This window comes from Mercenaria mercenaria, chromosome 11, assembly GCF_021730395.1.
Source record: "Mercenaria mercenaria strain notata chromosome 11, MADL_Memer_1, whole genome shotgun sequence".
Taxonomy (NCBI): domain Eukaryota; kingdom Metazoa; phylum Mollusca; class Bivalvia; order Venerida; family Veneridae; genus Mercenaria; species Mercenaria mercenaria.
The window spans coordinates 54,426,155-54,452,137 of record NC_069371.1 but is presented as its reverse complement, the minus strand read 5'-3'; the positions used below and the strand labels follow the sequence as shown (position 1 = coordinate 54,452,137).

The following is a 25,983-nucleotide window of genomic DNA, read 5'->3' as shown; positions in this document are numbered from 1 at the left end:
TTTTTCATTTTTAATTTTCCATCAATATTTATTATCAACATGTGAAAGTTTGTTTCCTCTCCCGTTCCCCCGCACCCCCTCCCCCTAAAAAAAAATATGCATATATCTATATAGATATATCTATTTCCATTCATTTTTTATTTATTTTTTACAATGTTCAAACCTTCAACATGTTAAGTTGTGACTGCACAAACCTTGCCCTCAGCCATGTTCAAGATATCTTACCTGTGTTCTCTTAAGGACATCTATTCTTTCAAGTTTAAATGTACATGTTAAACAGCAACACCTGGTGCCAAACCACTCAAAGACAATATTTCGTTCCAGTTAATCTTCAAGCTCACATTTCAGTTAACTGCATTTAATTTTAAAAGCTAAGCTTATTACAGTAAGCATATCCCATTCAAAATAAATTCTTTAGTCAGGATCAAAGTATCATACATTTATTATGTACTCTTTTATTAAACATTTGTTTTCTGTTAAAATTGATTTTGACTAATGAAATTATTTGCTTCTTATTAACATCCTTAACTTTTTGCCGGATATATTTTTTTGCCATTCCTCACCACAAACCCTTTCGGCGGGGGATACCAAGTCATCGAATTTGCTTGTTTACCTTAAATGCTACTGAAAAATACATTAAATGAATTATAACGCTGTGTCATCTTCTCATTTTGTCGTGATTCTAAAAGAAAGTTGAATTGTGTATCCCAGAGGTAAACATATATAACGCTGTGTGAGGAGTGCGCGGTTGTGAGAAATACATATGCAATGCAATTGCACTGGGGGTTTATGTAACTAAAAGAGAAAAACGCGGACAGTCTTAAAAAATTTAATTTTGAATACATTAAGAAAATCGATAGATAAGATAGAAAATTGTTAAATCACCGTCATTAATATACGATATTAAAAAGGGAGAACATTCTCAATATGGCTTTCAGTGCATCGATTCTTCTTTAATTCCGATGAGCTGAGTGTGATGATTACGAAATATGGCTGCATTTTATTACAAAACTGGGCCTGTTAGTCGATTTTTATTCACTCAAGTGTTCATGTCATCCGCTTAATTGGTGCAAACTTAAAATGGTTTGATAGTTGACTGACCAATGTTACACGCTTGTTATGCAAACAATCTAATTTTGACACAGTACTGATTGCCTAATTGTCACATGTCTACATGTATTCAAACTTTAACAAAGGCGATACGCAAACAAGTAAGCTAGCAGACAATTATTGATTTTTTTCACAGTTGTCATGGCAAAGGTGTTGAAGTACAAAGTATACAGGTACATGTAGTTTTAACGCTGGTTATGATCAAATTAAATAACATCTGCGGACTCGTTTTTTTTTACCCCGTAAAATTCCGGAGCCATGGGCCTACCGCATTATAACGAATACCGCAGTATATCAAGTAGCGTTATAACGGGTTAAGAGAGTGTATTAAGTTGCGTGAATAGTTTGATATACTAGCAAATATATTAAAGTAAATGAATTCTCAGTTACCTTATTTATATGACAGTAATCGAAAGACAGCTTTTTGCTTTTGGGGCCTCCCTGGCCAAGTGGTTAAGGTCACTGATTTCGAATCTCATGCCCCTCACAGATGTGGTTTGAGCCTCAATCGGAGTGTTGATTTCATCATGTGAGGAAGCCATCCAGCTGGCTTACAGAAGGTTGATGGTTCTACCCAGGTGCCTGCCCCTGATGAAATAATGCACGGAGGGGCACCTAGGGTCTTCCTCCACCATCAAAGGTGGAAAAACAACATGTGACCTATGATTGTGTCAGTGCGACATTAAACCCAACAAAAACAAAACAAAACCAGTTTCTTTTCTCTTGTGGTTCTTGATGATTTCTTGTAGTATCCATACTACCACAACCCCACCCTTGATGACTGACAACAAATATACAAGTTTACTTAACATTGTGAACAAGTAACATATGACCATACTGTGACAAGAAGTGGGGGTAACTGTAACCTGTGGAAACATATCTAGTTTAATGTACATTTTGTGGAGCATATTTCCAAGTTGCTAAAGGTAGTTCTGCACATTTGATAAACTGGAAGTGATGGTGTTACGTTATTTATCCGGATAACGTAGAATAAAGCCTGAATTTGGAGTACAGAAGTGAAAATCATTTTATGAATTAATGGCAACCCGTGAGTAAATTTACTACAATAGCAACATTACCAGCTTTCTGTTATTAACCAGGTTTTCAACGAAAACCTGAGTTATTAGATTGGGGTAGATGTCGATCGGGCTGGCGGGCGGCGGCGGCGTCAAACTGGTGTTTCCGGTCAATAACTTTTGTTTCGGTAAAGATATTTGAATAAAACTTGGTATGTATGTAGCTTATATCAAGACAAAGGCTGGGATTGATTTTGGGGTTTCTGGGGTCAAGGTCAAGGTCACTATTACTTAAAATAGAAAAGGGTTTCCGGTCAATAACTTTTGTTTCGGTAAAGATATTTGAATAAAACTTGGTATGTATGTAGCTTATATCAAGACAAAGGCTGGGATTGATTTTGGGGTTTCAGGGGTCAAGGTCAAGGTCACTGTTACTTAAAATAGAAAAAGTGTTTCCGGTTAATAACTTAATTTACGAATGAGCTATCATGATGAAACTTGGTATATAGAAAACTTATATAAAGTTGTAGCTTGGGATTGATTTTGGGGTTTCTGGGATCAAGGTCAAGGTCATTGTTACTAAAAATAGCGTTAGGGTTAGGTTAGGGTTAGGGTTAGCATATCTTCTACATGCATGGAGGGATTTTGATGAAAGTTGGCACAATTATTCACCATCATGAGGCAGAGTGTCATGCGCAAGAACCAGGTCCCTAGGTCTAAGGTCAAGGTCACACTTAGAGGTCAAATGATACAAGAATGAAAACTTTGTCCGGAGCATATCTTCTTCATGCATAGAGGGATTTTGATGTAACTTGGCACAATTATACACCATCATGAGACGAAGTGTCTTGCGCAGTTCCCTTCTTTAGAATTACTTCCCTTTGTTGTTACTATAAATAGCTTATATTGTAACTTTTTCATTACTAGACGTAGGGAAAAATCGAGACCACTTTTCTGTAGTACAACATGCATGTTACATCCAATTTTGAGGTGTATTTTGACCAATCTCTACCTGGTAAGGATTTCTGTGTGGACTTAGAATTTTTTTTTTTGTATTTTTTTTTTTTTTGTTTTTTTTTTTTAAGATTAACTTCCCTTAGTTGTTACTATAAATAACTTATATTGTAACTTTTTTATAATTGACCGTAGGGAAAAACCAAGACCACTTTTCTGTGGTACAACATAGTTGTTACTTTCTAATTTTAGGTGTATTTTAAGGTATCTCTACCTGGTAAGGAGTTTTTTTGTGGACTTAGAAGAACAAAAGAATTACAGTGATTACTAAACAACCACAAAATTAAAATTACATCTGCAAATACAGGTGCTAGAGTAAAGAAATTTGCTGTGACGGGCGTATATTGTGACATTCTGGCACTCTTGTTTATTCTTATGAAAAGTGTTGAAAACCTGGTTTCGTGGCATTGCCGCGTTTCTTGTTAAAATACGTTATTAAAACATCTGACACGTTAAGTAATTCAAAGTAATGTCTTAAAGCCAGCTTGAAATTTGCGGATCATTTTAATTATAGGCAAGTACCTCAAAAACAACCCCATGTACCTATACATTTTATTTCACTGTATTATAGGCCATAATTTATTCATTTGTTTATTTACAACTTTGAGAAGTTTCATTAAAATCTACAGTGTAGAAAAATTTCTGTTTGCGAATGTTATAAAAATTGCGATTTTCCTATAGACTCCCATTGTGAAATATTGCACGAGGTCCAAATTTTTCAAATCAGTGTAGCAAAAAATCAAGCACAGGACCCTATCTTTTTTATTTGCTGAATTTTCTAAGGATATTCTGAAGTTTTGAAATATCAGGGTTTAATCAGAAAAAAAATTGATTTGAACCTGCAGAACTACCTTAACTGTTGAATCATTTAATTAAGTGGCATTGAATTTTGTGTTTTTGATTATTTTGTGGGGAATAATTGGATTCAAAATTTGAAATACAAGGCATTGAATGCGAGTCTTCCTTTGTCTTAGGGGGTTTAATGTTTTGATTTGGTATAACCATAAAATCAATGAAATTTATACCTCATGATCAAGGTTTCCACAGCATGTGTTATTTGATATCATTGACTATTAAGAAGTTGACACTATTAACTGCTACAGCCATATTTACCCATATGCCTCAAACATATGAATATAGAATCTTTACATGTGTTTAAATGTTTATTTTAGGTGAAATAAGCTGATTTTTTTTTTGTTGTTAATTAAATGTCAATTTTGAATGTATCCAAAACTTATGCTGTCTTCTTCAGTCCAGTTTAAAATTAAGAGAGATCAAAGTCTGGAGGTTCAGAGTTTTTGAGAACAGTCTCAAAATTTCAACATCTGATTGGCTGATTTTAAATTTTAATTTATAAACCAATGGGAAGATGAATTTTGTGATTGGTCTCCAAACTTGGGTTTATATCTTTGGTACCTGTATGTTGCAGGGTCTTATGTCAGTACCAGACAAATATATCTATGATGAATTGGTGAAAGGTAAAGAAGAGGACTCCTTCTATAAAGGGTAAGTTGAAGTCAGTGTTTATATCAAACTGGATCAGGCTATTATGGATACTACTGCTATGGTTATTTTGTGTTATAGATATAATAATACTTTAATTGGGTTAATACTGTTGTTTACTATATTATAATCAACAGAAAATTTACCAATGGTATCTTTCTTAATGAGTTCAATGCCAAGAAAGTATATTTAACACACACTTTTAACTGTAGACACACCTGTATAACACATTATGTTCCCGAAAATCAAAGGGTTTAAAAAATCTAGAAAACTATTAATTAGAACTGAACTTGTGGCCTTTAGAGTGAGGTTGTCTCTGTTCACAGGTGATCACTAGCACATTAGTTTTACATGAGATTATTATGTCACCCCATTGTAGGAGATATATTTTGTCTTGTCCGTCAGTCTGTCTGTCTACCTTCTTTTTAGTCTGTCACAAGAATGTGTCTGGACTACTCTAAAACTACCAGTGGGATTTAAACAAAACTTTGTAAGGGATGCTGTTTTTAAAAGAAAAAGAAAAGCATTGTATCATAAAATGACTATGTGATATGGCTAGATATTTCTGTTTGGATAAAGCTCTGTTGGGAGATCTGTGCATTTTACTAAAGACAATTCCTAGTTGTACCCCCCGACAACAAAGTTGTAAGGGGGGGTATACTGGTTTCAGGTTGTCTGTCTGTCTGTCTGTCTGTCCGTCTGGTCGTCTGTCCGTAGACGCAATCTTGTGCGCACCATCTCTCCTTATCCCCTTGACAGAATTTAATGAAACTTCACACAAGTGATTAGTACCAACAGTTGTTGTACATGGGGCATGTTAGGTTCTTTTAGAAAAAAAATTTGCAGAGTTATGGGACTTCGTTTTTTTGTTACTATACTATATACATAGACACAATCTTGTGCGCACCATCTCTCCTCATCCCCTTGACACAATTTAATGAAACTTCACACAAATGATCAGTACCAACAGTAGTTGTGCATGGGGCATGTTAGGTTCTTTTAGAAAAAAAATTTGCAGAGTTATGGGACTTTGTTTTTTTGTTACTATACTATATACATAGACACAATCTTGTGTGCACCATCTCTCCTCATCCCATTGACACAATTTAATGAAATTTCACACAAGTGATCAGTAACAACAGTAGTTGTGCATGGGGCATGCTAGGTTCTTTCAGAAAAAAAATTTGCAGAGTTATGGGACTTTGTTTTTTTGTTACTATACTATATACATAGACACAATCTTGTGCGCACCATCTCTCCTCATCCTCTTGACACAATTTAATGAAACTTCACACAACTGATCAGTAACAACAGTAGTTGTGCATGGGGCATTTTAGGTTCTTTCAGCGACAAAAATTGCAGAGTTATGAGACTTTGTTTCTTGTTAACATACTATGTACATACAGTCTGCATATGCAATCTTGTGCGTGCCTAATCTACCAAACCCTTGCACACAATTTAATGAAACTTCACACAAGTGATCAGTACCAACCTTAGTTGTGCATGGTGCATGTTACATTCTTTTAGATAAATATTCTGCATAGTTATGGGACTTTGTTTTTTGTTACTATACTGTATACATACAGTCTATATACATACAGTCCACATAATTATGCAGTCTTGTGTGTGTCAAATTGCAATGTCCTGTGTCAGTGCATGCGGGGGGTACATTCATCACCTTTAGTGATAGCTCTAGTTGTGTCTGTTTTGTTATTTTATCATTATGTAAAACTACAGTATTTTTGTCACCAGGTGTGTTGTTGCTATGTTACGCCAAGCTTTAAATGAAGATCTGCTCACCAAAGAATCTGTGTTGAAATACATTGGCTCTAGATTTCGTGTAAAGCTTGCATTGCCAGAATGGAAAACAGATGAAGAAGTTGGGCAATACCTATTGAAGTAAAAATCTTACATCTTTCTTGTAATGGGGCCTCTGTGGTCAGGGGATAGAGGTTACTGACTGTCTTGCTTTTTGCTTTGGTGTAGAATTCTTTCATATAAAAAAGCCATTCAGCTGGCTTACAGGTTGTAGTTCTACACATGTGCTTGTCCATGCCTGTAATTATCCTAGGGGGACACCTGATGTCTTTTTCTGCAGTCAAGAGCTAGAAAATCATGTTCCCAGTAGTTCTGTTGGTATTTCTTGATACTCAGCAAAACAAAGAAAGTTTTCTTGTTAAAATGTAATCAAATGTTTTGTTAAATAAGTTTAGTTTATACTAATTTGTTTTAGCTCGATTGTGATGAAAGCTTCAAGCTTATTGGAGCATCTCTCGAGTCTGCTTCCTGGAAAAACCAGTACTGGTGTCTTATGAAAAGTCATGGTCATGACCCCAGTGGGGCTCGAACCCACGACCCCTGGATTGAGCAGCCGACACCTTATCCACTAGACCACTGCTCCCCTTAAATAAGTTTGATATACATGTTTGTTGGAACTTATTTTGCTCTAGAGTTATACCCTTGATTTACTCAAAATTGCGAGAATTGACTGTATGCACAATATCTTGAACAGTTCATTAAACTGGGTCAGCATCTTTATAGGCATAATATTTTTCTTCCTCCGCTGTCAAAAGCTAGAGTGTCACCATAATTGTGTTGGTGTGTCATTAAACCCAACATAAAATAAGTCTGTTGTTTTTGAAATATTGCCCTTGAATAAATCAAAATTGCAAAAATTGACAGTGTCTGCTTAGTTATTTGAGCAGTTCTTATCCAATATTCACCATACTTCATACTTGTTCTGAAGGTTTATGGGAATTATATCTTGATAGAGTTTGATAACTAGCTGGATCATTATTCAGTAAAACTAACAGTGTCACTTCAATAACTTTTGCACTTCTTGTCCAATGTTCTCCAAAGTAGGTCAGAATGTTTGTGAGCATAATAAAATGGACAAGTTTGACAGCACAGTAGCTTTGGAGTTAAGGACCAGGAGTTAGTCAAAATTACAAAAATAGACAGTGTCACTCAATCACTGAAGTATTTTTATTTGAAACAAAACTATACTTATACAGAATGTATATAAAATCCAGGTCAAGTTTGATAACCAATAAATGAATAATATGTGCAGAGTTTTGGCCTTTGAATTAATAAAAATTGAAGAAATTGACAGTGTCTTTAGAAGTGGTGTATTTTAAAATTCCACAATAATTAAATGTGACAAGTGAATATTATTTTTGTGATAGTTTGGGAATCTTGTTAGTTGGAATTTTATTTTATACTTTCTTCAAACATTTTATTTTCAGACAATGTATATGTGTACACCTGACAAGTGATGTTGACAAATTCAACCTTTTAGTGTAAGTTGTTTGGGTAACAGTAAGTTATTTACTTATTGTAAGTACAGTAAAACACGGCTCTTTTGAGCAGTGATTGCTTGATCTTTAGGATTTGTATAAACAATTTGTATTGTGCCAACCATTTTCTTTACATTAATGAGGCTTTTCAAAATTGAAACCTGGTTATTAGATTGGTATTGTTGCTAGGCAGCATCAAACTGATCGTGTCCGCTCATTATTTATAGTTTAGGTTTAGTTATTAAAATAAAACTCTAGTTTTGATTGAAGTTTTAAAATGAAACTTGGCTTATAGAGAGCTTGTAGAAAATCCAAGGTTGGCATTGCATAAGGGGCCATTGGGTAAAAGATCAAGGTCAGCATTATCAAATACAAAGTAAGCATAGCTAAATTTTTGAGTACACTTAAAATGACAGCCATTTTGATGCATAGAAAATTGTATCTCATGGTAAAAAAATTGTTTAGATCGATTTTCGTAAAAATTATTGATTTATAGCATGTGAAGTTTTGCTCCTGGTGTTCTCTTTAGAATTTCACTCAGGTAGGGGTTATGGGCCTTCACTTAGTGAAAAGTACACATAAAGTACTTAAAAAGTTTGTGTCAAATATATTTCACTTAGAGTCATGTGCACCTGTGACTCACATCTAGTTTACTTAAAACATCTTCTACTCTGAAACTTCTGCCCAGGATCACACTTACCTTTGTCAGTAGCTCCTTGGCATGTATCTCTATCAAATTTATTCAAATGGTTGAGGTTGGCGTCTTGTTTGGGCTGTCCACCCTTTCACCTTCCAGTCATTATTGTTTTTCTGTAAATTTTACCTGTCTTTTATTAGGGAATTTTAATGTAAATTCAAGTGGCCTTTTATAATGACTAACATATGACAGATTAAATGTTTAATATTTTCTAATGATGAATAGGTTATGCTTCTTATTGATATTAAGAGTTATATATAATCTCTACAATATAGATGTTGGATTTATAGGTATATGACAAGAAAACTGTTTGACTTTGCGAAGGGTAAATGTGCAGCAGAGAATGGCGACAGTCCTATGTTACAGGAAGTATTGCTAGGTGGCCATCTATTCCAGATGTTTCTTAAGGTATGTGAACACAGCTTGCAGGTATATCTGTTTCAGTACAAACATAATTGTCCCCCGTTTTTTTCGTAGAAAAAAGGGGGATATAGAAATAGGCTGCATTCTTCCATCCTCCCTTCCGTCCGTCACACTTCGTGTCTGGTCCATAATTCTGCCATCCATTAAGGGATTTTGAATAACTTGCCATAAATGTTCCCCATAATGAGACGATGTGTCATTCACAAGAATCAGACAGGTAGCTTCAAGGTCTAGTTCACACTTAGAGGTCAAAGGTTAACAGGGTATATTTCGTAGTCGGTCCATAACTAACCAAAGGATTTTGAAATTACTTGGCACAAATGTTCCCCATAGTGAGACGACATGTCATGCGCAAGATCCAAACCCTTAGCTCCAAGGTCAAGGTCGCACTTTATTTGCTGTCAAACATACAATACAAAAAGTAGATATTGCAAAAACATATTACAAAGAAATCAGTGTGAAGACTTTGGCAAGGAACATTCTATGAAGGTTTGAATCTATGAACATGTAAGCAGTCATATATTTACATGATTTACTTCAGGAGAAGCTAGATGGTTATTTACAGACCATAAAATCTGTGATAGAAAGACAAGCAAAGGCATTCAAAGGAGGAAGTGACAGATACAAGCTTACCCAAGGTATTGTGCTACTTCTCTTTGTTGCTAAGTTACGTGCTACTTCTCTTTGTTGCTAAGTTACCAGCTACATCTCTTTGTTGCTAAGTTATGTGCTACTTCTCTTTGTTGCTAAGTTACGTGCTACTTCTCTTTGTTGCTAAGTTACCAGCTACATCTCTCTGTTGCTAAGTTACATGCTACTTCTCTTTGTTGCTAAGTTACGTGCTACTTCTCTTTGTTGCTAAGTTACCAGCTACATCTCTCTGTTGCTAAGTTACATGCTACTTCTCTTTGTTGCTAAGTTACGTGCTACTTCTCTTTGTTGCTAAGTTACCAGCTACATCTCTCTGTTGCTAAGTTACATGCTACTTCTCTTTGTTGCTAAGTTACGTTCTACATCTCTGTTGCTAAATTATGTGTTGCTTCTTTGTTGCTAAGTTACATGCTACTTCTCTTGTTGCTAAGTTACCAGCTACATCTCTTTGTTGCTAAGTTACGTGCTACTTCTGTTTGTTGCTAAATTACGTGCTACATCTCTTCGTTGCTAAGTTACATGCTACATCTCTTTGTAGCTAAGCTATGTGTTACTTCTCTTTGTTGCTAAGTTACCTGTACTGTATTTCTTGCTGTATCATGCCAGAAGAAAGTGACTGATTCAAGCTTACCAAAAATATTTTGCTACTTCTCCATGTTGCTAAGTTACCATGGTTCGCACAGGCCATGAAAAGTCCTTGAATTTTGACGCCTACACCTTGAAAACTACTTGAATTTTGCAACAGTCAGAAACTACTTGAAACCTACTTGAATTTAGGAAAAAACGTACTAAAGATGACAAATAGTCCTTAAATTCGTCGGGTGCGAAGTGAAAACGGACAAACATTATAAACGGACCAAAATAAACTAAAAAACGACGGAAAGAAAAACAGCCGTTACCGCCATAAGGGCCTGCCACGGAGTCGGCGATAGTACGGTACGGTACTGTACTTTACGGGTTTTATGCTCTTTCAAGTAATTTTCACACTGTGTAATTTATCCGCGATGCATTGAAGGTAAATCTTGTGTTACATTGTTTAATTTTGTCCTAAATTGGATATTTCATGTCTCAGCAACAGTAACATTGCGCCCATTTTAGTCCTTGAAAATGGAGGAAAACTACTTGAAAACTCCTTGAAAACTACTTGAATTTTTTTTAGGAAGGTCTGTATGAACCATGGTTACATACACTATGTTTCTTGCTATGTATTGCCAGCATTCTGATGTATTAGCTAACTTGAAATTCCCTTTAGAATGAGGTTTAGGGTTGGGTGAGTATTGGAATCACCTTGTCTTGTTGATGTGTCTATCTGTCTTTCATTCTTACTGTTTGTATTTCCTGTCTAACCTTTATTTAAGCTAAATTATAAATGACTTTTTCACCATTTTATGGGGGATATGCATATGGGAATCACATTGTCCTGTTGGTGTTTCTGTCTGTCAGTCCCTCTGTTTGTCTGCCCCATTTTGCAAAAAAGTAAGTTAATAACTATGGCACTCTGTATTCGTCATCAACATAAAGTAGACATGCACAGATTGTTGGGACCTTTATGGGAGTTTGTTCCTGTTTTGGCTTTATATTAGCATATTAGGGGGGCATATGTCATATAGTGTTGACATCATTTTTGTTGTACTTAAGAATATCTTATATAGTTTTCAATGACAAGAATTTGAAATGGAATGTAACATGATACAGTGATGTTTGAGAATGTAACATGATACAGTGATGTTTGAGAATTTAACATGATACAGTGATGTTTGAGAATGTAACATGATACAGTGATGTTTGAGAATGTAACATGATACAGTGATGTTTGAGAATGTAACATGATACAGTGATGTTTGAGAACGAGAGAAGATGATGAACACTAGAATCGTAACACTGTTGATTTTGTAATTGTTTCCATGTTACTACTTATATATTCACATATCTTACATTTTAAACAGTATTTTGACTCCTGAAAAGAATTGCATGTATTGTATTTATAACTATCGGTCTGTACTGATGCTGTGTACTGATGCTGTGTAGGATCTTGGTAACTGGTGTCTGGTGTGAATTCAATCATTACTGGTTATAAACCAAATAATTTTATGAAGTTAATTCTTTGATTTTTGTCAATGAAGCATGTTGTTACAATTATATGTAAAATGATTGTGGATAAGAAACTTCAAAACTGATTTCTTACCTTAATGTAAGTGCAATACGAACTTAAAAAAACATTAAAAAAATGTAATTACAGAAATCTTATTCAAATTTATCTTACCTTCTACAAATTCCTAATCATTGAGTCGGCTAAAGGCTGAAAGCCTTTTGACGAGTCCTTGCTGTTCAGCGATTCTCTAAATGGACCGAATAACACGTGAAGGGATGTAGTTCCATTAGATTTCTCAAATTTCAAACAGTTCACTGCATGAATGAAGTTAAGTTGTGTCAATTCCCTTTGCTATGACCAATATACGATGTAATCTGTCATATTTATGACTTGTAATTGTGCAATACTCGAATGTAACTCATTAAGCATAAATGTGCATTTTAAGAATTGCGCAGGCTTACAAAGCTTGCGTAACATCCAGCGAAAGACAAAAAATAGTTCCACAGGGCTCCAGATAAGATGCGTATTAGCGTAAATTACGTATAGAAATAATGCAAATACGCATGTCTAATAATTTCTAAGCGTATAAAAACGTATATAAAATTACAGAAACGCACACAATGCTTTTTAAAAACAAAATCTGAATCGTCTGGATGCGTTAGGTAACATAGCCGATCAGCCTTAATTCTCCCACATTGAACGTATACACGCATCGTATGATTTCTATAAACTTTGCGTGGGTTGAATTTTGCAGTCAGTAAACGGATAAATTATCGGAAGAAGAAGCTCTTACTGGTTTGTTTGGTTACTACTGATATTAAAAATGATTTTAATTCTTATTTTTCGAGAAATAAACAAATCGGCGAAACATTAAATTGTATTTTCTTGTAGTTTTTGAAATCGAAAGTAGATCGTCTATGTTTGTCTGCTTTCACAAAACGAGACAACTTTTTTAAGAAAAGATTTAAATAAGATGTAATTTAACCGTAAACTTCAATGTCAGATACTGCCAATTGCTGCTAAATGTCTCCGTATCATCACAATTTGTAAAATATATTGTTGAAACTGGAGAAAAGTGTAATCGTATCCGGATATAATATTTTGGGTAAATATCGAGCTGTGTTATGAAATTTTAAGAAAAAAAACTAAAAACAAACTGAAACAGGTAGACTATACTGTCAGTACATCAATCATTAGCCGACTCGGGCCCTTCAGGCCTTTGATTTATTTGATTGACATCACATGGAAACCAGCTATTTTCCATACACAAATATATATATAAATTATATAAATTGTTTTTGCAGATTCTCTAATAAATGCATTGAGGTATGGACCTGATATCTGCAAGTCTTTTGAATATTTAGTTGCAACTGGAAACCTTGTCACCAAATCTGGGTTAGCACTAATGCAGGTATGCTAGATCAGTGCTGGTATGTATTGAAACTCAATTAAAAATTTTGTTTAAGATCCAATTTTCTCTTTGTTTTTCCATAAAGCAAGTGGCTCATGTTATCTGAAAACCTTTTAAAAGCTTGAGTTTGATGTCATGGTGTGACAAGAATCTGAAAAAATATGGCTTCAAAATTCACAATTTTAAACAGAAAGACTGGTATAGCAAGTAATTGTTTTGTTCATTGCCTCAAGTTGATAATTATGTCTCCCACCACACAGTGGTGTGGGAGACATAAAGATTTACTCCAGTCTGTGTGTCTGTCTGTCTGTCACAAAGCTAGTCCGCACTCTTAAGTCGAACATTTCTCATCCGATCTTCACCAAACTTGAACAAAATATGTTTGACCATAAGACCACGGCCAAGTTCGATAACTAGCCAAATCCGCCCAGGCACTTTTGAATTATGGCCCTTGAATTACTGATTGGATCCATTCGTCCAGACCATCTAATTGGATCCACTTGTCTAGACCATCCAGAGAAACTAGACATTTTTCATAGGGGCTTTAGACCACCTGGAGAAACTAGACATTTTTCATAGGGGCTTCTAGACCATCCAGAGAAACTAGACATTTTTCATAGGGGCTTCTAGACCATCCAGAGAAACTAGACATTTTTCATAGGGGCTTTCTCAAAAGCATGTCTAGTTATGTCTTAAATATGATTTTGCTGTAATGCTGTCTTCATGTTGGATGATTTTCTGCAATGTTTGTCAGTAGAAAAGAAGGCAATCACTTTGATAATTTTCATGCTCTGTTTTGAATTTCAGTACTCTGGTATGACTGTTGTTGCAGACAAGCTCAACTTTATGAGGTATATTTCTCATTTCCGTTGTATACATAGAGGAGCTTTCTTTGCCCAGATGAGAACAACAGCTGTCAGGAAACTTCTGCCGGAAGCCTGGGGTTAGTATGGCAGTGTTTCAGAGAGATGTTTATGTTATACTGATTCCTTGCCTAGATCATTTGCATGGGGAGTCAGTTCTCTGGATGGTTTCTGTCATGTCATTTTTGTTTTTGGTCATTTTCTAAACACATAGTGAAACCTGAAAAGTAAGTATTTGAAAAACTCCATAGACCAAAGCTTAGTAAAAGACCTTTTTAGCTCACCTGGGCACAAGTGCTCAAGGTGAACTGTTGCGATTGCCCTGTGTCTTTCATAACAAGTTTTACTGATAACACTTGAGAGATTACAATTTTGGCCCAGTCTAAATGAAACTTTTTTAGAATGCTTCCTACAGCAAAATCTTGGATGATTCAAAATTTGGTCATCTGGGGTGAGGAAAACAGCAACTAGGTCAAATAATTAGAAACATTGTTAACACTAGAGGATATGTTTTCTACATAATTTTCATAGTGTTTGTCTCTTCAAAATTTAGGCCATATTCAAAACTTGGTTTTTTATATTAAATGATAGGTCACTCTGTCAAATCATAGAAAAACCTTATTAAGGCTAACATCACATTTCTTATTGTCTTTATAAATCATTGTCAAACTTTTTGTCTTTATGAAAAAATAGGTTACTGGGTTGTATCATAGAGAAACGTTCTTAAAATGCTAGAAGCTACATTCTCTACCTGATTTGACCTAGTTGCTGTTTTCCTCATCCCAGATGACCAGATTTTTCCTTGAATCTATTTAATATCTGTTGATGGTTAGTGACATATGTTACAAGAAACAGGAGAAAATTGCAGATTTTAAAAAAAGTGTTATAATTTCTACCTTTGAAGGTTTCCTGTGTCCAGTACATACCCCAGATGGTTCTCCATGTGGACTGATGAACCATGCCACAGCAATGTGCCAGGTATGTAGTATATAAAGTTGATTTCATTTATGCATGATGCGCTCATTTGTCCTCCACTTTTGAGTTTGTCCTGCATATCTGAGTTTGTCCTCCATTTCTGACTTTGTCTTCCATCTCAGATTATGTCCTCCACCTCGAGTTTGTCCGCCATCTCTGTGTTTGTCCTCCATCTCTTGAGTTTGTCCTCCACCTCTGAGTTTGTCCTCCATCTCTGAGTTTGTCCTCCATCTCTGAGTTTGACCTCCATCTCGGATTTCTCCACCTCTGATTTTGTCCTTCACACCTGATTTATATGTGGTAGTTGTCAGTTATTTGTCACAATGTGGAAGGCAAATTAGTACTAGTTCAAAATATGGAGACACTAGTTTACTTGCTGCTTATTACATAATCATTGAAAAATTAGACAATTTCTGTAACGACATTAGTTTCGGAGTACTTTAAATTTAGTGGAAATAAGAATCTATGTACAATATTACATTGATGATGTAGACTTAGCTTGTCTGTCTTTCCAGTTTCAGGTGTTTACATTTCATCAGTCAATAAGAAAAGCCCTAGATACAGTAGGTGTATGCTCATTGGATAATCCACCTTGTCCGATTAAAGACTGTTACACTGTGATGCTGGATGGGAGGATTGTGGGATATGTCAGTGAGGAGATGGCACCACAGGTTGAACAAAAGCTACGAGTAATGAAAGTAAAGGGACTACACAAGGTATCACAGTTCCTGCTGGATTTAGTGTCATATAACTATATTATATGGAGAGTTCAGCCTCTGTAGAACCCACAACCTTCAGCTTGTGAAGCCGGCATACCAACCACTGGGCTATAAAGGATTTCAACATATGCAAATAATGTAACTGGAAGAATTGCCGTTTGTTCTGGGGTCTAGTCTAGTATTACTTGTAAATCTGATTAAGTTACTTGCTCATTTACATTTTCTGTTAAAGCTTTCACTTTAGTTCAGCTTTTAAATGACTATTTTACATTTACTTCAAGGAGCCTCTGTGGCCAAGTGATTAAGGTCGCTGACATTAAATTACTTGCCCCTCACCGATGTTGGTTAGAGTCCCACTTGGGGCATTGAATTCTTCATGTGAGGAAGCCATCCAGCTGGCTTACGGAAGGTCGGTGGTTCTACCGAGGTCCTGCCCATGATTATGAAATAATGCATGGAGTGTCACCTGGGGTTTGTTTTCCTCCAGCATCAAAGCTGGAAAAATGCCATATGACCTATAATTATGTCTGTGCTATGTTAAACCCAACAAAACAAACATCTACTTCATGAAATGTAACATGTAATCCAGGAATATATGTGACTTTAAATTGAAGTCTTGTGTAAGTGCTTTACATCTTGCACATAAACCAGCAGATAATTTTAGGATTTCGGCTTCTATATCTTGCTCTTTTCTTAAAAAATTACAGTGATTAACATCCTTGGTATGGGCAAAAGGTTTGGACTGTCAGTAAATTTAGGTACAAGTAATAACTTCGCCGAAGTCAAGATAGTTTGTTTTTATTGAAGGTACCGCCTACAATCGAGATATGTTTAGTAAAGAAAACAAAGTATGCTAGTCAATATCCAGGTCTGTATCTGTTCACAACACCAGCTAGAATGGTACGCCCAGTGAAGAACCTCGCTCTCGATGCTGTAGAGATGATCGGCACATTTGAACAGGTTTACATGGATATTTGCATCAACCAGAGTGAGGCTTATCAAGGGGTAAGTTCAAAAGAAAGCAACTAAGAACCTGGCAAACATACTTCATACATGTATTTTAAATTTGCTAAATTTGACCAGGCGAAAATATGTGCTTTTACAGTATATATATAGCTATAGCAGACACTACTAGAAATCTATTTATCCTGTTTATATTGTATAGCAGACTTTGTCAGAAGTCTATGTACACTGTTTATTTAACAGACAGTGTTAAAAATCTATGGATACTGTTTTATATAGCAGACAGGGAAATCTATGAATACAGACTATATAGCAAACACTGAGAAATCTATGGATGTTGTTTATAAAGAGGATACTGTCAGAAATCTATGGATACTGTGTATGTAAGTAGACAATGTCAGAAATATATGGATACTGATTATATAGCAGACAAGTTACGAAAAATCAATGGATGTTGTTTATATTGAAGACATTGTTAGAAATCTGTGGATACTGTTTATATAGCAGACACTAAGAAACTATGGATACTGATTATATAACAGACACTGAGAAATCTATGAATACTGATTATATAGCAGACACCGAGAAATCTATGGATACTGATTATATAGCAGATGCTGAGAAATCTATGAATACTGATTATATAGCAGACACTGTGAGAAATCTATGGATACTGATTATATAGCAGACTCAGAGAAATCTTTGAATACTGATTATAAAGCAGACACAGAGAAATCCATGAATACTGATTATATAGCAGACACTGAGAAATCTATGGATACTGATCATATAACAGACACAGAAAAATCTATGAATACTGATTATATAGCAGACACTGTGAGAAATCTATGGATACTGATTATATAGCAGACACTAAGAAAACTATGGATACTGATTATATAGCAGACTGAGAAATCTTTGAATACTGATTATATAGCAGACTCAGAGAAATCAATGAATACTGATTATATAGCAGACACAGAGAAATCTATGAATACTGATTATATAGCAGACACAGAGAAATCTATGAATACTGATTATATAGCAGACACTAAGAAATCTATGAATACTGATTATATAGCAGACACAGAGAAATTAATGAATACTGATTATATAGCAGACACAGAGAAATCTATGAATACTGATTATATAGCAGACACAGAGAAATCTTTGAATACTGATTATAAAGCAGACACTGAGAATTCTATGAATACTGATTATATAGCAGACACTGTGAAATCTGTGAATACTGATTATATAGCAGACACTGAGAAATCTTTGAATACTGATTATATAGCAGACACTGAGAAATCTATGAATACTGATTATATAGCAGACACTATGAGAAATCTATGGATATTGATTATATAACAGACACAGAAAAATCTACGAATACTGATTATATAGCAGACACTGTGAGAAATCTATGGATACTGATTATATAGCATACACTAAAAATCTATGGATACTGATTATATAGCAGACACTGAGAAATCTTTGAATACTGATTATAAAGCAGACACTGAGAAATCTGTGAATACTGATTATATAGCAGACACAGAGAAATCTATGAATACTGATAATATAGCAGACACCGAGAAATCTATGAATACTGATTATATAGCAGACACTGTGAGAAATCTATGGATACTGATTATATAGCAGACACTGAGAAATCTTTGAATACTGATTATATAGCAGACACTGTGAGAAATCTATGGATACTGATTATATAACAGACACTGAGAAATCTTTGAATACTGATTATAAAGCAGACACTAAGAAATCTATAAATACTGTTTATATAGCAGACACTAAGAAGTCTATGAATACTGATTATATAGCATACACGGAGAAATCTATGAATACTGATTATATAGCAGACACAGAGAAATCTATGAATACTGATTATATAGCAGACACAGAGAAATCTATGAATACTGATTATATAGCAGACACAGAGAAATCTATGAATACTGATTATATAGCAGACACAGAGAAATCTTTGAATACTGATTATAAAGCAGACACTGAGAATTCTATGAATACTGATTATATAGCAGACACTGTGAAATCTGTGAATACTGATTATATAGCAGACACTGAGAAATCTTTGAATACTGATTATATAGCAGACACTGAGAAATCTATGAATACTGATTATATAGCAGACACTATGAGAAATCTATGGATACTGATTATATAACAGACACAGAAAAATCTACGAATACTGATTATATAGCAGACACTGTGAGAAATCTATGGATACTGATTATATAGCATACACTAAAAATCTATGGATACTGATTATATAGCAGACACTGAGAAATCTTTGAATACTGATTATAAAGCAGACACTGAGAAATCTGTGAATACTGATTATATAGCAGACACAGAGAAATCTATGAATACTGATAATATAGCAGACACCGAGAAATCTATGAATACTGATTATATAGCAGACACTGTGAGAAATCTATGGATACTGATTATATAGCAGACACTGAGAAATCTTTGAATACTGATTATATAGCAGACACTGTGAGAAATCTATGGATACTGATTATATAGCAGACACTGAAAAATCTTTGAATACTGATTATAAAGCAGACACTAAGAAATGTATGAATACTGTTTATATAGCAGACACTAAGAAATCTATGAATACTGATTATATAGCATACACAGAGAAATCTATGAATACTGATTATATAGCAGACACGGAGAAATCTATGAATACTGATTATATAGCAGACACGGAAAAATCTATGAATACTGATTATATAGCAGACACAGAGAAATCAATGAATACGGATTATTTAGCAGACACAGAGAAATCTATGAATACTGATTATATAGCAGACACAGAGAAATCTATGAATACTGATTATATAGCAGACGCAGAGAAATCTATGAATACTGATTATATAGCAGACGCAGAAAAATCTATGGAGAAACTGATTATATAGCAGACACTGAGAAATATATGGATACTGATTATATAGCAGACACTGAGAAATCTGTGAATGTTGTATATAAAGAGGATACTGTAAGAAATCTTTGTTAATGTGTATGTAGCAGACAATGTCAAAAATATTTGGATCTGACTATATATCAGACACTATGAGAAATCTATGGATGTTGTTTGTATAGAAGACATTGTTAGAAATCTATTGATACTGTTTTTATTACAGACACTATCAGAAATCTAATGACACTGACTATATACAGCAGACACTCTCCAAAATCTGCTGATACTGATGTTTAAGCAAACAGACAATGAATATATAATTCTATGGTACTTCATATTTAAGAAATCAAGTAGGAGATTGTTATTAATCTTTAATACATCTGTTCTTCTGATGCAAGAGTTTTGCCAAATTTTGAAAAATTCATGTTATCAGTTTGTTAGCTAAAAGTCCCAATTTGTATGAACTGTCAGGGGTGTAACTGTTTCAAGTTATCACAGTTTATAACCCATTCGAGTTATTGCCCATATTTTCATAACTTGTTTCAGTTATCATAAAATATTACAAAGCCCTCTTGTGCCAATTCCTCATTTTGAATGTGACTAATGCAAATTATTTCCTGAATCCTTGAACTCTTTATATTTCCACCTAAGCAGTAAATTATTTTACGCAAGGCTGATAAAGTTTTATGCAAAAGGTTTAAAGCTATAAAACTCTTAGCATCCCATTATGCTTATCAGGTCATGATCAGACTAAAAGAGGATTTGATTAACCACAGATTGCTACTTATTTCACTGTATAGGTCACTTTGTGAGAACAGCAAAAAGACTTTATCTGAATAACTTACCTGAGTTAACTTATACTTTATAACTAATACAGGTTATAAAATGCTTGAAAAAGTAACTGAAATACGTTACATAACTTAAAACAGTTACACCCCAGACTGATGAAAACATCTGCATTCATTTTCAGATAACAACCCATGAGGAACTGGATGGTGTCAGTATGTTGTCAGTTGCTGCCAATTTAACACCATTTTCTGACTTCAATCAGAGTCCAAGAAATATGTACCAGTGCCAGGTAGGAAGTTACTGACTTGTGAAATTCTGTGCCGTTGTTAAGTAGGAAGTTACTGACTTGTGAAATCATGAACCATTGTCAGGTAGGAAGTTACTGACTTGTGAAATCATGTACCAGTGTCAGATGGAAAGTTACTGACTTTTGGAATTGTGCATCAATGTCAGATAGGAACTTACTGACTGTGAAATGATGTACCGTTGTCAAATCATACACCAGTTTCCGGTAGGAAGTTACTGACTTGTGAAATCATGTACCGTTGTCAGGTAGGAAGTTACTGACTTGTAAAATCATGAACCAGTGAGTGTCAGGTAGGAAATTGCTGACTTGTGAAATCATGTACCAGTGTCAGGTAGAAAGTTACTGACTTGTGGAATCATGTACCCGTGTCAGGTAGGAAGTTACTGACTTGTGAAATCATGTACCAGTGTCAGGTAGGAAGTTACAGACTTGTGAAATCGTGAACCAGTGTTGGGTAGGAAATTACTGACTTGTGAAATCGTGACCACAGACAGGTAGGAAGTTACTGGCTTGTGAAATTGTAAACCACAGACAGGTAGGAAGTTACTGACTTGTGAAGTCATGTACCAGTGTCAGGTAGGAAGTTACTGACTTGTGAAATCATGTACCAGTGTCAGGTAGGAAGTTACTGACATGTGAAATGTTGTACCAGTATCAGGTAGGAAAATGATTTACCAGTGTCAAGTAGGAAGTTACTGACTTGTGGAATGATTTACCAATATCAGGTTTTGACTTGTGAAATGATGTAGGGGTGTTAAGGTAGGAAGTTACTGTGTCTTGTGAAATCATGTACCAATGACAGGACTAAACTCACATACAGACTGTTTCATAATATCTGTTACCATTACGGAATAGTTATTCGTTTATTTCTGGTCTTTAACACACAATTCATATGTCATTTGAACAATGAGAGAATAAAAGTTTAGACATAAAGGAGTACCCATATACTGAGAGATTTAAGTGGCTGCAAAAAAGAAAAATTAGATCCTTGGTTTTTGTTCACTTTCATGAACAAAGAAAGATGACATATGCTGTGAAGCAATAGAGGTATTAATTTAGTAAAGTTAGTGTCCTCTGTGATATAGTTTTACTTTGAACAAAACAAGATTAAACAAACAAAATGCAAATTTTATGTGACAAAATAAATTTATTTTAGATGGGTAAGCAGACAATGGGGGTACCATTACACGCCCTCAAGTACAGGTCAGACAACAAGCTGTATAAACTACAGACTCCACAAACCCCTGTGGTGAGACCCACAAAGTATGACCATTATGATATAGACTCCTACCCACTTGGTACCAACGCTATAGTTGCTGTTATTTCATATACTGTAAGTAGTCAATTTACAAACGAATGGAAGTTGTCATGCTTAAAGTTGTTTTATAGACTGTTTGCCATACATAGCTGTAAATACTCAGTGTTTGTAAAAGTGTTACAATATAAAAAAGAAAACCATGTAATGTGATAGAAGTAAGCACAAAACAGTCAAGAGAGATTGAAAGCTTTTGAAGAAGCATCCAGCTGGCTGTGGCACAAGAGAGAATGCTATTAAAATAGAGTATTACCAACAAAAAGCACTCTGTTATTGTTCACTGGCAGGGTTATGACATGGAAGATGCCATGGTGATCAATAAAGGATCGTTTCAGCGAGGATTTGGTCATGCAACTGTGTACAAAACAGAGGTTATAAACCTGGCAGAAATAGCAAAAACTACACCGCTTATATTCTGTAAGTACACAGTATTAAAGAATTGATTTCGACATTGATCATATTGTAGTGTTTTAATAGTAGGATTGACATATAAACCAGCAGGTATACATAGACGGTATTTTAGTTTTAGATTTTCACACTGCACTTAATTTCATGAAATGTTATTAAAATTGCTTCATGAGTGAAGAATGATGTTTTAACATGAGTGGACTTAAACCATATCACTGATAGAAATTTAATTGTTGCATCAAACCACCACCAGTAAGATATTGTTTTACAATGTCATCAGTCTAAAATATTTTCCTAGAGGTAAATGTCAATAGAGTTAGTATTGACTTGAGGTCAGTTTTTATTAGCTCACCTGTCACATAGTGACAAGGTGAGCTTTCGTGATTGCCCGTCGTCTGTCCGTCGGCCGTTCACAGTTTTTTGTGAACACGATAGAGACCACAGTTTGCAATCAATTTTAATCAAGCTTGCACACAACTTGTATTGGCATAATATCTCGGTTCCTTTCGAAAACTGGCCAGATCCCAACATGGGTTCCAGAGTTATGGCCCCTTAAAGGGCCAAAATTTACTATTTTTGGTTGTGAACACAAAAGAGACCACATTTTGCAATCAACTTTAATTAAACTTGCACACAAGTTGTATTGGCATAATATCTCGGTTCCTTTCGAAAACTGGCCAGATCCCTTTATGGGTTCTAGAGTTATTGCCCCTTAAAGGGCCAAACTTTGCTATTTTTTGCTTGTGAACGTGATAGAGACCACTTTTTGCAATCAACTTCAATAAGACTTGCACACAGCTTGTATTGGCATAATATCTTGATTCCTTTCGAAAACTTGCCAGATGCCGTCATGGGTTCCAGAGTTACAGCCCCTTTAAGGGCCAAATTTGCTATTTTTGGCTTTTGAACACAATAGAGACCTTATCTTGCAATCAGCTTTTGTCAAACTTGCACACAACTTGTATTGGCATAATATCTTGGTTCCTGGAAACTGGCCAGATCCCTTTATGGGTTCCAGAGTTATGCCCCTTAAAGAGCCAAATTTTGCTATTTTGGCTTTTGCAGCCATATAGAGACTTCGTTTTTGGTTTGATTTGATACAAACTTGCAAATTCTAACCCTAACCCAAACCTGTCACATCCAGTCATAGGTTCTAGAGTTATGGCCCCTGAATGAACATTGAAAGTGCCAAAATATGTTAATTTTTACCTTGTGAACATGATAGATGCCACATTTTGCATTCAACTTTAGAAAATCATGCACACAACTTTAATCACAATAAGATATCAGTTCCCGTTGCTTGAAGGTCAAGGTCACACATTGAGGTCAAGGTCAGCACTTATCCATAAAATGGTTATATCTCTGCAACTATTGATGGTATTGGTTTTGAAACTTAATGTATGTCATCAGGTTGACCTAGACACTATGCACTTATTTTATATCTGATTACCTCCCCTGATTTTTAGCTCACCTGTCACATAGTGACAAGGTGAGCTTTTGTGATCACCCTTCGTCCGTCGTCCGTCGTGCGTCCGTCCGTCCGTCCGTCCGTGCGTCCGTCCGTCAACAATTTCTTGTCTGCACGATAGTGGTTTCATTTATGATTTTATTTTAACCAAACTTGCACACAACTTGTATCACCATAAGATCTCGGTTCCTTTCTTGAACTGGCCAGATCCCATTATGGGTTCCAGAGTTATGGCCCCTGAAATAGCCAAAATCAGCTATTTTGACCTTGTCTGCACTATAGCAGCTTTATTTATGATCTGATTTTTACCAAACTGGCACACAACTTGTATCACCATAAGATCTTGGTTCCTTTTTTGAACTTGCCAGATTCCATTATGGGTTCCAGAGTTATGGCCCCTGAAAGGACCAGAATTAGCTATTTTGCCCTTGTCTGCACAGTAGCAGCTTCATTTATAATTTGAATTTAATCAAACTTGCACAAAACTTGTGTTGCCATAAGATCTCAGTTCCTTTCTTGAACCGGCCAGATCCCCTAATGGGTTCCAGAGTTATGGCCCCTGAAAAGGCCAAAATTAGCTATTTTGACCTTGTCTGCACAATAGCAACTTCATTTATGATTTGATTTTAACCAAACTTGCACACAACTTGTATCACCACAAGATCTTGATTCCTTTCTTAAACTGGCCAGATTCCATCATGGGTTCCAGAGTTATGGCCCCTTAAATGTCCAAAATTGGCTATTTTGGCTTTTGCAGCCATATAGAGACTTCATTTATGGTTTTATTTGATGCACAAAACTTTCAAAATATCTTCAACAACAATAAATCGTGGATTCCATGACAAATCAGATCCAATCGTAGTTTCCAGAGTTATTTTATATCTGATTACCTCCCTGATTGTAGTCAAAATGGATTTATTTCAGTAAATACTTACAGGACTTATTTGAAATTTCATTATTGTCATTAGTTGGACCGAGCCAATCAGGGTAGATAACTATGGACTGATTTTATGTCAAATTACCTCCCTTTATTTCAAATTAAAATGGGTATATCTCCGTAACTATTGAAGATACTGATCTGAAATTTCATTTATGTCAACAGATTTATTTGGCAGATCCTTCTTTTATTAACTTACATTAATTTTCTTTTGAATTACTTCCCTTTTACGTTACTATAAATAGCCTATTTTTAGTAACTTTTTTATTATAGGCCGTAGGGAAAAACCGAGACCACTTTTCTGTGGTACAACATGGATGGTACCTCCAGTTTTTAGGTGTATTTTGACATATCTATACCTTGTAAGAATTTTGTTTTTCTTTTTGGTTAAATTTCTTTCCGTTGTTCCTGTCCTTTGGACTTAGATATTTTTTCTGAGGACCTTCTTGTCCTCAAGTGCAATGATAACAGGTGAGCGATATAGGGCCATCATGGCCCTCTTGTAATCAAAATGGATTTATATCAGTAAGTATTTATAGGACTCATTTGAAATTTCATTATTGTCATAAGTTGGACTGAGACAACCAGGGTAGATAACTATGGACCGATTTTGTGTCAAATTACCTCCCTTTGTTTCAAATTAAAATGGGTGTATCTCAGTAACCAATGAAGATACTGATATGAAATTTCATTTATGCCATCAGATGGACTTGGACAATCAGGGTAGGTAAATTTGACTGAATTAATGACAAATTACCTCCCTTTATTTTTTGTAAATGAATATACCTCAGCAGCATCTAATGAGATTGGTTATAAGTGTTATTTATGTCTTCCAGGGTAAGGAATAGTCATGCTAGTACAAAAATGCAGCATTTGAGCCTAGGACCCTCGAACTTGGTTTGGAGATTGGCCCTGACTAGTGACCAATAGGTCAGAAGGGACTGTTACAAGAAAATATTTATCCTGATGATATTTAATGTGTATGCCTATGTGATCTATGTTAAACTTGATCTTATCATTAAGAGCAATGGTACTCAGGTGAGCGATATAGGGCC

The 25,983-nt window shown here is 35.2% G+C and overlaps 1 protein-coding gene across 1 annotated transcript in view; it reads left to right on the top strand.

Annotated features, from left to right (window-relative positions):
• Positions 1–25,983, top strand: part of LOC123530999 (DNA-directed RNA polymerase I subunit RPA2-like) — an 83,794-nt gene that overhangs the window by 35,406 nt on the left and 22,405 nt on the right. The window contains exons 10-22 of the mRNA XM_053517476.1: positions 4,570–4,646; positions 6,396–6,542; positions 7,889–7,942; positions 8,927–9,044; positions 9,601–9,697; positions 13,107–13,213; positions 14,021–14,156; positions 14,981–15,054; positions 15,567–15,767; positions 16,578–16,775; positions 20,675–20,782; positions 21,957–22,133; positions 22,403–22,532. Of these exons, the coding sequence (XP_053373451.1) occupies positions 4,570–4,646; positions 6,396–6,542; positions 7,889–7,942; positions 8,927–9,044; positions 9,601–9,697; positions 13,107–13,213; positions 14,021–14,156; positions 14,981–15,054; positions 15,567–15,767; positions 16,578–16,775; positions 20,675–20,782; positions 21,957–22,133; positions 22,403–22,532 (1,624 nt within the window). The remainder of the gene's footprint in view (positions 1–4,569; positions 4,647–6,395; positions 6,543–7,888; positions 7,943–8,926; positions 9,045–9,600; positions 9,698–13,106; positions 13,214–14,020; positions 14,157–14,980; positions 15,055–15,566; positions 15,768–16,577; positions 16,776–20,674; positions 20,783–21,956; positions 22,134–22,402; positions 22,533–25,983) is intronic.